At 49.8% G+C, this 12,778-nt stretch overlaps 1 protein-coding gene across 1 annotated transcript in view; it reads right to left on the bottom strand.

The window, feature by feature from the left end:
- Sptbn4 (spectrin beta, non-erythrocytic 4) overlaps positions 1-12,778 on the bottom strand; it is a 72,051-nt gene that overhangs the window by 52,787 nt on the left and 6,486 nt on the right. Inside the window, exons 2-5 of the mRNA XM_071604335.1 lie at positions 6,294-6,445; positions 5,078-5,251; positions 1,186-1,277; positions 100-180 (exon numbers count right to left, since the gene is read on the bottom strand). Of these exons, the coding sequence (XP_071460436.1) occupies positions 100-180; positions 1,186-1,277; positions 5,078-5,251; positions 6,294-6,445 (499 nt within the window). The remainder of the gene's footprint in view (positions 1-99; positions 181-1,185; positions 1,278-5,077; positions 5,252-6,293; positions 6,446-12,778) is intronic.

A 12,778-nucleotide genomic window follows, 5' to 3' on the forward strand; every position in this document is an offset into this window, starting at 1 on the left:
GCCCTCTGTGTGTGCAGTTGCGCACAGCAGTTGTGGGGACATGGGGTAGGGTAGAGTAGGGTACAGGGCGGGGCCGCACTGCCCCAGGCCAGCTGGTACCTGTGCCGATGAATGAGGGCATTGAAGGCCAAGCCGTCCCGCCAGCTGGTGGTGAAATTCTGGATGTTGACCTCGGGGTAACTGGCAGAGAGGGAAAGAGTCAGGAGAGAGGGAGCGAGGATATGGATGGACACACAGACAGACAGGAAGGACAGGCGAGATGGATGGGAAGGGACGGGGAGATGAGCAAACAGGAGGGCAGAGAAAAGGAGGCAAGGGAGGTAAGGAGAGAGGGAAGAGGGAGAGAGACGGCCATGTGGAGAGAAGGGAGGGAGGGGGAGAGGGAAGAGGGAGAGAAGGGAGGGAGGGGGAGAGGCGGGTGGGCACCGGGAGAACAGGGAGCAAAGGGGGGACTCGTGGGGAAACAAAGGGCATCACAGACGGACAGCCCCAGAGGGACGTCAGCCGAACAAAGCGCAGCTCCACCCACCCTGCCTGGCCGCCTTCCTCTCCAGAAGGCACCTGAGTTTCAGGCCACTGTCCACCCCGTAGGACAGAAGGCCGGGACCTAAGGGAACATGCCCACTAGAGCCTGTGCCCACCCCCACCATCCCCCAGGACCCTGAACGTGGCTGCCCAGGCTGCACGAGCCCTGGCAGTGCCCTCCCAGATGGAGGGGTGGCCTGGTGGCCAGGGCTTGCACACAGGGCAGGGGCGCCACGCAGGTGCCCATGAAATCTCCAGAGGGGCCGGATGAGAAGGGCAAGAGAGAGAAGGCAGAGGTCAGGGACAGCCCCCCACTTTTGTGTGTGTAAATGTGTGTGTGTGTGATATGTGTGTGTGTGTGTACGCGCGCATGCTTGTGGATTTGAACCCAGGGCCTCATGCAGACTGGAAAGCGCTTTACCCCTGGGCCCGTCCCCAGCCCTCAGCCCCCCAGTTTCCTGCACGGCTCTCTAAGGAGCCTGGGAGTTCCACACTTGAACCTGACCTTAGGCTGTTTGACCAGTTCAGAGAAGCGGACATGCTTTTCTACCAGTTCACCAGTTTCACTTGTCAGTTTTGACAGTCAGGTCATCGCTTCCACCTCAAGCTCTTGTCTGAAAGGAACCCCAGAGGCCCGCCTGCCCCTGAGGAGGGGCTCACCCAGCCGTCTTCATCTGGCACCACAGGAGCAGAGCGTCCTTGGCCGAGCGCGTCTCTCTGTTGTCCTCCGTTTCAATTTTGATGACCTGAATCTGGAAGGACACAAAGAAATGGCTCCTAGGGCCTGCAGGGCTGGAGACCGCCTGATCCCCGGCCATGTTGCTATCAGGGAGAGTGGCAGGTGACAAGGAGGAGGGGGACGAGGTGGGGGTTCAGGAGTGTGAGCTCTGGAGTGAGCCAGGAGGGACACAACTGGGGGGAGCGGTGGTGGGTTCAGGTCTCCATATCCAGGGAAGCTTCCGAACTGAGTGTCTGGGCCACGGTCCTGATCCAAGCTGCCACCCTGTCCCACCTGAGCTAGTGTGGTGGCCTTCATCCTGATCTCCCTGGCCCTGGGCCACAGTTTCTGCCCAACATGGCGCGGAGAGGGACCCTCCGGATTCTCACGTCAGACCCTGCTCCTCCCCTCAAAGCCTTCTGAGGCGCCCTTCCACTCAGGGGAAAGGGAAGGCCCTCCTGACCTCTCCCTGCTCAGGCTGGGGCCTGTCCTCCACAGTCTCTCCACCCCACAGCCCGCTGGCCTCCTCGCCAGCTCACCTGGTCTCCAACCTTGGTGTCTGCACACTGCTCCTCCCTCTGCCTGGAACATCCTTTCCCGCCATCCACAAATCCCTGCACGGCTCATTCCTCCTTCAGGTTTTTTGTTTGTTTGAGGTACCAGGGGTGCTTAACCACGGAGCCACATCCACAGCACTTTTTATTTTTTATTTTTTTAAATATTTTTTTTTAGTTGTAGTTGGACACTATACCTTTATTTTATTTATTAATTTATATGTTGTGCTGAGGATGAAACCCAGGGCCTCACCCATGCTAGCTGACTGCTCTACCGCTGAGCCACAACCCCAGCCCCTATTTTTTAAAGATATTTATTTATGTACTTTTTTAGTTTTAGGTGGGCACATTATTTTGTCTTTATGTGGTGCCGAGGATTGAACCCAGTGCCTCACGAATGCTAGGTGAGTGCTCTACCGCTGAGCCACAACCCCAGCCCCAGCCCCTATTTTTTATTTTTAGATAGGATCTCCCTAGGTTGCTTACAGCCTCACTAAATGGCTGAGGCTGGCTTTGAACTCTTGATCCTCCTGCCTCAGCCTCCTGAGCATCTGGGATTACAGGTGTGTGTCCCCACATCCATCTCAGGTCTTTTGTTTGTACTTTAAGGTTTTTGTTTTGTTTTGTTGTTGTTTTTTCAGTGCTGGGTTTGACCCCAAGACCTTGCACATGGTAGGCAAGAACTCTACCACTGAGCTACATCCCCACCCCTTTTATTTTATTTTGATATAGAGTTTCACCAAGTTGCCCAAGCTGCCCTTGAACTACCAATCCTTTTGTCTCAGCTTTCCTGAGTGACTGGGATTATAGGCTTCACACCTGGCTCTTCCTCTCCCTCAAGTCTACCCCCCCCCGCCCCCCACCCCCAATCTTTGGTACTGGGGATTGTACCCAGGGGCACTTAACCACTGAGCCACATCCCCAACCCTTTTTCATATTTGATTCAGAGATAGGGTCTCACTGAGTTGCTGAGGCTGCCTTTGAACTTGGGATCCTCCTCCCTCAGCCTCCCAAGCTTCTAAAATTACAGCATGCACCCCCCCCTCCCCGGTGCCCAGCTCCCCCTCAGGTCTTTACTAAAATATCACCAGCTCAGGGAGGCCTTTGCTGGCCACTTAGTTTTAAATCTCAACACACATCCAGATCCCACGCCTTCCTCGCCCACTCTCCCCACCCCCGCGTTTCATTTACTCAGGAGGTTTACCACCTCCCACTGATGGGTGAAAACTCAGGGACCGTCAGAGGCCACGTTTGTTTATCTATTCGGTTTGCTGCTGCATCCCACTCCGCCGGTGTTGGGTAAAGCGCTAGTGGCAAAGAATCTAGAGCAGGTTCTAGAGCCTCAGGTGGGATTCAAGATTCCTGGATTCAAACCCAGGGAGTTCCAGACCTGCTGCAGGGCTGTAGCCACCAGCTGTGACCTGCCCCCAGTCTCATTCCCCCATTCTGCACAGACACCTCCAGCCCCTGCCTGTCCTCTGAGCTCCATCCCAGGATACCACGGCCCGATGGAATCCCTCCCTCCCCTGAATTCCGAGATCCACAGCCACCATGTCCCAAACGGGCCTCAGTATCTTCCCCAAACCTGCCCCTCCTTCCTGTCCTGTCCCAGTGCAGCCTTACCATTCCCTGGTCCCCAGGCCAGAGCATCTAGCAGGCCATGGGGTCCTGGACACCTCTCCCCTTCCCTTCCCTATGGCCTCTCCACTCCATCTTCCAAGTGTCCTCCCCTCCTGCCCCCCCTTACTTCCCTATACCCCACCCTGGTCTAGATCTAGTCTCTTCCCTGGGCTCTTGGCCACCAACTTGGATGACCACCTCCAACCCAGGGGGATGTTTCTAAATCTGATTATGCATTTCCCCTTGATAAAACTCTCCAATGGCTCCCTGTCTCCAAATGACTAAAACCCAAATCACTACACAAATCACCCCCCCTTGACCGCGTTTCCTCCCTGCCTCCCCCTTGCCTCTCCTCCCTAGCCACGCTGTTCTTCCTTTGGTACTTCCAACATGCCAAGCGGTTCCCTCCTCAGAGCCTTCGCATCTCAGAGCCCCCTGCCCAGAATGCCCAGAATGCCTCCTCCCTTCATGGTTTCCTGTTTTGTTTTTCTTGCTTTCTTTTTTCTGGTATTGGAGACTGAACCCAGGAGCACTTGGCCACTGAACTTTCTCCCCAGCCCTTTTTTACTTTTTAATTTTGAGACAGGGTCTAAGTTGCTGAGGTCGGCCTCAATCTCGCGATCCTCCTGCCTCAGCCTCCTTAGTTGCTGGAAGCACCATTGTGCGCCACTGCGCCTGTCTTTCCCTTCCTCTTCTGTCATTCAGCCATCAGCTTCTCAGCCAGCACTTTTCTGACTACCATGTCTAAAATCGCAACACCAACCTGATATTTTATATTTATATTTCTGTTACTGATTTTTAGTAATTTATTCTTTTCTACAAAGCTTTTTGAAATTCTCCTCTGCCAGCTGGGTGCAGTGGTGCACGCTTGTAATCCCAGAGGCTTGGGAGGCTGAGGCAGGAAGATGGAGAGTTCAGAGCCAGTCTCAACAATGGTGAGGCACTAAGCAACCTAGCAAGACCCCGTCTCTAAGTAAAATACGAAATATAGGGCTGCAGATATGGCTCCGTTGTCCAGTGCCCCTGAGTTCAATCCCCAGTACTCCCCCCAAAAAATATTTCTCCTCTGCCTAGAGTTATCTTTTCCTATACATCTTGTCTATTTATGTATTTATCATATGTCCCCCTTATTACAATGTAAGCTCCATAAAAGCGAAAAATTTGTCTTTTTCTTTCTGAACTGAAGCAAGATTGTGTGGATCTGGGGTCTAGCACGTGTGAGGCACTGGGTTCGATCCTTAGTACCACATAAAAATAAATAAAATAATGGTATTCTGTCCGTCTACAGCAACAACAACAACAACAAAAGATTGTGTGGAACTGATTACATCTCCAATCCCACACAATACGTGTGACTTTGAGTATATGACTTCACCTATGGGTTATCTCATTGGTAAAATGGAATAATAAATAGGATCAAATTTATGGGTTGCTGTGTGAATTAAATGTCAAGTGCTTAGCATGGTCCCTAGAATGAACAATACAGAAATGATGATCACACTGAAGGGGTGGTAATGACAATTTTTTTCATTATTTTCATCCCTACCTCCTGGAACATATTAGAAATGCTTTGGGAGGGTTGGGTAAATGGGTGGGGGGTGCACTCCTATGGCGGGGGGGGGGGGCGGGGCAGATTGGGCAGGGGTTACTGGGGGATCACCTGGAAGCGCAGGATGATGGTCCAGACCAACCCCAGCGTGAGTCGGTGATTCCCGTCCACGATGTCATGCGAGCCCACGTTTTCCAGGTGCACACGCTGCTCCTTCAGGAACTGCAGAGCCTTGTCCACGTTCTCCAGCGAGTGGATCCGCATGCGGCCCCGTGTGGGCCTCGGCTGGAGCAGCAGGGCGTTGGGCAATGCCGGCCTGGCCAAGGGCCACGCACCCTCGCCCCGCCTCTCACATAGCCACGCCCCCGGGGCTCAAGACCAGGCCTCGCCCCTTTCATCTTCTCTAAGATCCAGGCCCCAATCTTTCTATTTCTTCTCATAGCCAGAGCCCTTCAAGGGTCGCATCCTTACATGCCTGACCTCCAACCTGATAACCACACCCCTCGTCGTGAAGCCCCGCCCCTTCCATTGGAGGGCTGCATCAATTCACAAGAGTTTCCAGTAATCCCGTGACCACATCCTTTATTGCCTCCCTTTCAGGCCCCTGTCGAGAGCTATGTCCATTCCAACCCAGCTCCGACTCAGTCCAGGACTCTTCCCCTTGTTCCTTCCAAAGGCGTGTGTTGCTCTGCAGCTATAATCCTCGACACTGCAAGCTCTGGGCCCTAGTTCTTCAGTGAATCTCAACCCCATCAGAACCCCACCCTTTGAGATGGGGCCCCATCCAATCCCAGAAACTCAACTCCAGCCCATACAACAATCCAAACCCATGCAATGCGGTCTGCACCCCCAGACCCCCAGGGCTAGGTCTCACCCTGCCTTCGAACCCTGCCTCCAGCTTAAGATCGCTGCGCCCTCATCCACTGACATTCACAACTGAGTTGTGTCCGTTTGATGGCCCTGCCCCTTGCAATCTAATAACCCTGGGGTGCCTTCTAATAAATCTCCTCCTTTGTCACTAGCCTACTCCCTCGGATGGAGCCCCAGCATGGCCCCACTCCTGGCGATTGGGTTCCTCCGCTGAACCACTGCCTGCTAGTCCGATGGGATCCTGCTTCTGCTCCAAACCTTGCACCCAGGCTCCTCCATTCCAAGCTCCACCCCTGCGCCACAGCCCCACCCATCAGAATCAAGGCGCCTCTCACCCACAGTGCCCTTCCACGGCGTTCTTCCAGGCCCTTAGCCGAGCCCCTTAAATCCAGCGATGTCCAAGCCCCACGGTGAGACCCCAGACCCATCTCCCTTCCCCAGCCCTTCAGGGCCTCACCAGCTGCTCCCCCGACAGCACTTCCAGGAGCCGTGTCAGCACAAAGCCATCCCGGAGGTCGGCATAGAGGTCCCCGATGTGGCAGCCCACGCGGGCGAGGTGCGAGTTCACCCACTTGGTGAAGGTTTTCTTCTGCACGGCCTCCCGCTCGTCTGGAGAACAGGCTTTGATGAGCCTCGCTCCCCAGGGACCGCAGCTTCCCTTCCACCGTCTCCCACTCCCCACCATCGGCCAACCCCTGTCCAGGCCCAGGTGTGGGCACAGGCAGCTCCTCCAGCCTAGGACGCCTTCCCCTACCCTCGGCTGCCCACGTAGCAAGAAGGTCCCTGTCCTTCAAAGTTTTCATGAGCTGCCACTTGCACAGGAAGCCGTCCCTGTTTTGCCACCATAGGTGGCCCTAGTCATTCGTTGGTTCATTCAATATTTGAGTAGCCTTTCTACTCCTGTTCAGAAAAACACATCAGTGAAAGCTGCAGAGCTGTGTAGGTTAAGGAAGGGGAGGGTGTTGTCCCCCAAAATGGAGTGTCCCCCAAAAGCTCATGTGTGAGCCCACACAAGAAATTCAGAGCTGAAGTGACTGGGCAGTAGAGCCTGCACCTGATCAGCGAGTTAATCCACTGCTATGGATTACCCCGGCTGGACTGTGGGCCCACAGGGTGTGGCTGGGGGAAGTAGGTCACTGGGGCCGCCTCTGGGGTTTGTATTTCACCCTGGTGAGCAGAGCTAGCCCTCCCTACTTCCTGATGGCCATGTTCCGACTGTTTGCCTCCTCCCTGCCCTTCCCCTGCCATGTTCTGCCCCTCCTCAGGCCCAGAGCTATGGGGTGGCCTTCTACGGGCTGAGACCTCTGAAACCTTGAGCCCCAAATAAATTTTCCCTCCTCTGGTCACATCTTTTGGTCACAGCAATGAAAACAGAAGGCAAGGATGAGAGGTGTGATTCAGGTGGCTGTGTGGGGAGTAGAGCAGAGAGGGGAAGAAGGGCAGCCAGAAGCCCAGGGAGAAGATTGGGAAGAGCCCAGGAGACCGAGATGAGACTGGACCAGGGCAAAAGCAGGGGAATGGGGGGAGGGGGGGCACCTTGGATGATTGATTAGAAACTAAAAGTAGGACAGAATGGACAGGTGGGGAAAAGTGAAGCCTAAGAAGGAACAAGCTAGACCAAGCTGCTCCTGAAGACAGGAATGGTTCCTACATCATTCAGCAACAGTCATGGGAGAGCTGACTACAAATCCAGCCACCCCCGGGCAAAGCAAGGGGAGTGGAAGGATGTGAAGCTTCTCCCTCACTTGCTTATAAGGAAATTGCTCAGGATCTTTCTTGCTTTTTTCTTTTTTTGTACTCTGGATTGAACCCAGGGGCACTTAACCACTGAGCCCCATCCCCAGCCCTTTTTATATTTTATTTAGAGACAGGGCCTTGCTGAGTTGTGTAGGGGGCCTCACTAAGTTGATGAGACTGGCTTTGAACTCCCGATCCTCCTGCCTCAGCCTCCCAAGCCACTGGGATTATAGGCATGCGCCCAGCTTTTTACTATCTTTTTAAAAATTACTATTAGTAGTTGTAGTATCAGGGATTTTGAGATAGAGTCTTGCTAAGTTGCTTAGGGCCTCACTAAACTGCTGAGGCTGGCCTTGAACTTGCAATCCCCTTCTCAGCCTCCCAAATTGCTGGGATTACAGGCCAGTTCCACCATGCTCGGCTTTTTTTTTTTTTTTTTTTTAATGACAGCTTTACTATGAGCTATAATTCACATACTACAAAATTTTCCCTTTCAACATGTAAAGTCAGTAGTTGTTAGTATATTCAAAGAGTGATGTGACCATCAGTACTAACATCAGAACATTTTCATTACCCTAAAAAGAAACCCCAGACTCATTTGCACTCACTCCCCCTTTCCTTCCCCTGGTGCCTGGCAACCACTAATCTACTTTCTTTCCCTATGGATTTGCCTCTTCTGGAAATTTCCTATAAATTAAGTCGGATATTGGGGCTGGGATTGTGGCTCGGTGGTAGACTGCTCACCTAGCCTGCATAAGGCACTGGGTTCAACCCTCAGCACCATACAGAAATGAAATAAAGATATGGTGTCCACCTAAAACTAAAAAAGAAAATTATAAAAAATAAATAAATCATATATTGTATGGCCTTTTCATGTGTCTAGCTTCTTTTGCTTAGCATAGTGTTTTAAAGGGTCATCTATATTGTATCTGGGATCAGTATTGTATTCATTCTCAAGGCTAAATAATATTCCATGGTATGGATAATCTACATTTTATCCTTTCAGCCGATAATAGCCATTTAGGTTACTTCCATTTTTTAGCTATTATGAATAATACTGTCATGAACATTTGGGTACAGATTTTGGGGTGAAAATAAGTTTTTAATTATCTCAGGTATACATTAGTTAGTGCCCCTTTATCCACAGGGGATACATTCTGAGATGCTCAGTATCAGCCTCCCAAATTGCTGGGATTACAGTCTTGCGCCGCTGCACCCTGCAAGGCAATCATCTCTCTTAAGATCCTCATCACCTCGTCAACGCCCTGCTACCTCTCTACACTGCTGCATGGAGGACCAGATCCCAACGTGAGTCTCAGAGAGGATCAGCTATATTCAGACCATAGCGGGGACCTCGGTGTGTACACAACCTTTGATCCATTCCCAGGGACGGACAACCAGGCTGCCCTCGACCTTGAACCTCCTCCCAGCAACAGATCACCCTCACTCAACATGCTCACATGGCTCCTTTTGAAAAAAAAAAAAAAAAAAAAAAGCCTTTGGAAATGTGTACACAAGTGGCCAGATTGCTGGCTAATGGGGAGATGCTCTAATTTCATTCCACCTAGGGGCGTCAGGTAGCGTTCCGAGTAGCTGTGCCAGGCTCTTCTCCCCGGCAGATATGAAGGCTACGACAACCCCACAGGGGTACCCCTATTTGGTGTCTTCATTTTCAGTCTTTCTCCAGACCAATGGCCAAACATATGATTTCACATATAAGTCCCTATCTTTTCCCCCTTAGCCAGCAATGAATGAAAGAGTAGTCATTCCTTTGCTTTGTACAAGTCTCAAACTATTAAATATATGGATAAATTTAATAAATATATAAATAAAGCTTTATTCTAAAGAAATCTATTTTCCTTGTAATGGCTGATCACCTCAGTGGAGAAGAATAAGTAAATGGCAAAAATCACTCAATATGAGTGCAAAGGCGAAAGTAGGACAGTTGTCATTTGTCCTGGAGTCTTGACAACCCAAAGGTAACTGTGTCATTTAGGGTTCTGGCAGGAAGCAAATGGCTTCCCTCAAAGTGGTGGAATTGAGGAGAGTTTAATGAAGGGACTATTTACAGAGGGGTGGGCAGGGCTGAGGGAACCCACTAGGGCCAGGGAGACCCCCACAGGGACTGGGGCAGAGGGGAGGCTGAGAAGAGGGGAGGGAGACAGCCATCTTGGTAGGAGCTTGGGATGGAGGGAGAGGAACCAGGCAGTGGCAGAAGTCAGGCAGGCAGGGAGGGAGCTCCTCCTCTCTCCTCTCCAGTGTCCTGCTGGACAAACCCAACTGGAAGACTGAGGGCCTCTGCGCAGTGGGGAGCCCGTTCACAGAAGGGCAGCCTACCTGGGCCTACAGCAGGTGTGCAGAGTGGGTGGCGGTACCTGAGGGACAAAGACCCCCCCCCATGGTAACCTGACACATCAACACAGTACACATTCAGTGTCATCTTAGGTCAGAAGGGCCCTCGGAGACAAATTTGTTTGCCCTCTTCCACTGTGTTGTGTAAAAATGTGGATCAGTCGCCGACATTTAAAAATAGATTTTTGTCTTTTCAAAAAATCCAGATATTTGGCCTCTTCCCATGATATGGCCACAATAGCCAAACGAGGCTGCCTTCCCGGAGCTGAGGCCACCGCCCCCTTTGGGAGACCCTTCGTTCTCTCATGAACGTGGCCTGTCTGGCCTCAGGGGGCATCTCCTCTCCTGACCCCTGCTTCACACTAAGGAGATTGTGATCACAAAAACCAGAACCTCACAGCACTGTCCTCTATGAAGTTGTCATCCAGGTGGCCCAGGGTAGGTCTCTAGGGACTTTCTTTGGGCGGGAGTAAAATCAAATTACATAGCAAAAAATGCTGTCATGGATCTGTCCCCCTCAGGCCTCAGATCCCAAGCACCCAGGGATCCAGGACCCACTGAAGAAATTTAGATCTTGCCTAAACCCCTCTATTTACAAATGTGGAGGCAGAGGCCCAGAGAGGGGTGATGACCTTGAGATGACATAGCTGGCCACCAGCAGACACAAACCTGCATCTATTTGTTCTCATTCTGGTTCCACTCTGGAGATGGCTCCACTTTGGCTTTACTATTAACCAGAATCTGTGATTTGGCATTAGCATTGGCTATTAGAAAGCAGAATAACAAATACCTAACTTAATGTCTTTTTTTTTAATATTTATTTTTTTAGGTGCCTTTATTTTTATGTGGTGCTGGGGATCGAACCCAGGTCCCGCCATGCTAGGCAAGCGCTCTACCACTGATCCACAATCCCAGTCCCTAACTTAATATCTTTTCTGTTAAAAAAAAAAAACAGATCTGGGGTTGTGGCTGAGTGGTAGAGTGCTTGACTGGCACGTGTGATACACTGGGTTCAATTCTCAGCACCACATAAAAATAAAGTACACAACTTGATGTGGGTTTTTTTTAAATTTATTTTTATTTTTTGTAGTTGTAGATGGACAGAATGCCTTTATTTGTTTATTTTTGTGTGGTGCTCAGGATCAAACCTAGTGACTCACACATGCCTGTAATCCCAGCAGCTCAGGAGGCTGAGACAGGAGGATCATGAGTTCAAAGCCAGCCTCAGCAATGGGGAGGCGCTAAACATCTCAGTGAGACTCTGTCTCTAATAATATAAAAAAATTGGGTTGGGGATGTGGCTCAGTGGTTGAGTGCCCCTGAGTTCAATTCCTGGTAACCCTCCAGGGGGAAAAAAAAAACAACAGATCAGTCAATGTATATTTTCTACTGTTAGTGTAAAATGCAATACTCAAGGGTATAACAAAATGCATCTATAAAAAGGTAATTATTGAGAGATTTCAAATGATTGAAAAAAAGTAGACATCTTTATTTCTGTATGAATAAAAACTAGTTTTAGTATAGTTTTATACTAAAAACTATAACTATTATTTGGTAATGAAATTTTACCTATAACTGTATATGCTAGGCTGCTATAACAAATAGGCCTAGCAATACAGTCGCATAAAAGAGATATGAGCTTATTCCCTCATCCTGAATAGTTCTAAAATGAGCAGCCCAGCTGTCAGGGAGACTAGCAAGGTTGTCAATGTGGATTCCATGTTCCTTCCATCCTGTGCTCTGTGGATCTTGGTGCTTCAGCTAATAGGAGTCAGGGAAGAAAGGAAGGCCAGGCAACAATTTTTTTAACTCTTTTTTTTTTCACGATATCTTTATTTCATTTTTATGTGGTGCTGAGGATCGAACCCAGCACCTCACATGTGCTAGGTGAGCGCTCTACCACTGAGCCCCAACCCCGGCCCTTTTTAACTCCTTTTTTTTGGTACCAGAGGTTGAATCTGGAGTCAGTCTACCACTAGTCCACATCCCCAGATCTTTTCTAAAAATAATTTTTTAGTTGTCAATGGATCTTTATTTTATTTATTTATCTGCAGTGCTGAGAATCTAACCCAGTGCCTCATACATTCTAGGCAAACGCTCTACCACTGAGCCACAACCCCACCCTCCAGCCCCAGCCCTTTTTATTTTGAGAAATGGTCTTGCTAAGTTGTTTAGGGCCTTGCTAAATTGCTGAGGCTGGCCTTGACCTGGTGATCCTCTTCCCTCAGCCTCCCAAGCTGCTGGGATTACATGTGTGTGTCATAATTCCTGGCCTTTAAAATAAACCTTAATTATGAAATAACTACAGGTTCAGAGGGTGTTTCAAAGATAGTACAGATGATTTTTAAAAACTCAATTTAAAAATGGACAAAAGAGGCAGGCGGATGGTGCACACCTGTAATCCCAGGGGCTCAGAAAGCTGAGGCAGGAGGAGGATTGCAAGTTCAAAGCCAGCCTCAGCAACTCAATGAGACCCTGTTTCTAAATAAAATATAAAAAAAGAGCTGGGGATGTGGCTCAGTGGTTAAATGCCCCTGAGTTCCATCCTCAGTACCAAAAAGGAAAAAAAAATAGACATTTATACAAAAAAGATATACAAATGACCAATAAGAACATGAAAATATGCTTAGGATCATGAGCCATTAGGAAAATGCCAATCAAAACCATAATAAGGACTGGGGCTGGGGCTCAGTGGAAGTGCACTTGCCCAGCATGTGTGAAGCACTGGGTTTGAGTCTCAACAGCACAAAAAAAATAAATAAATAAGATATAGGTCTGTCAACAACCAAAAAAGTATTTTAAAAAAATAAAGAAATACCACTTCATACCCACTAGGATGGTTATAATAAAAAG

The sequence above is a fragment of the Marmota flaviventris genome, chromosome 18 (assembly GCF_047511675.1).
Source record: "Marmota flaviventris isolate mMarFla1 chromosome 18, mMarFla1.hap1, whole genome shotgun sequence".
Lineage (NCBI taxonomy): Eukaryota > Metazoa > Chordata > Mammalia > Rodentia > Sciuridae > Marmota > Marmota flaviventris.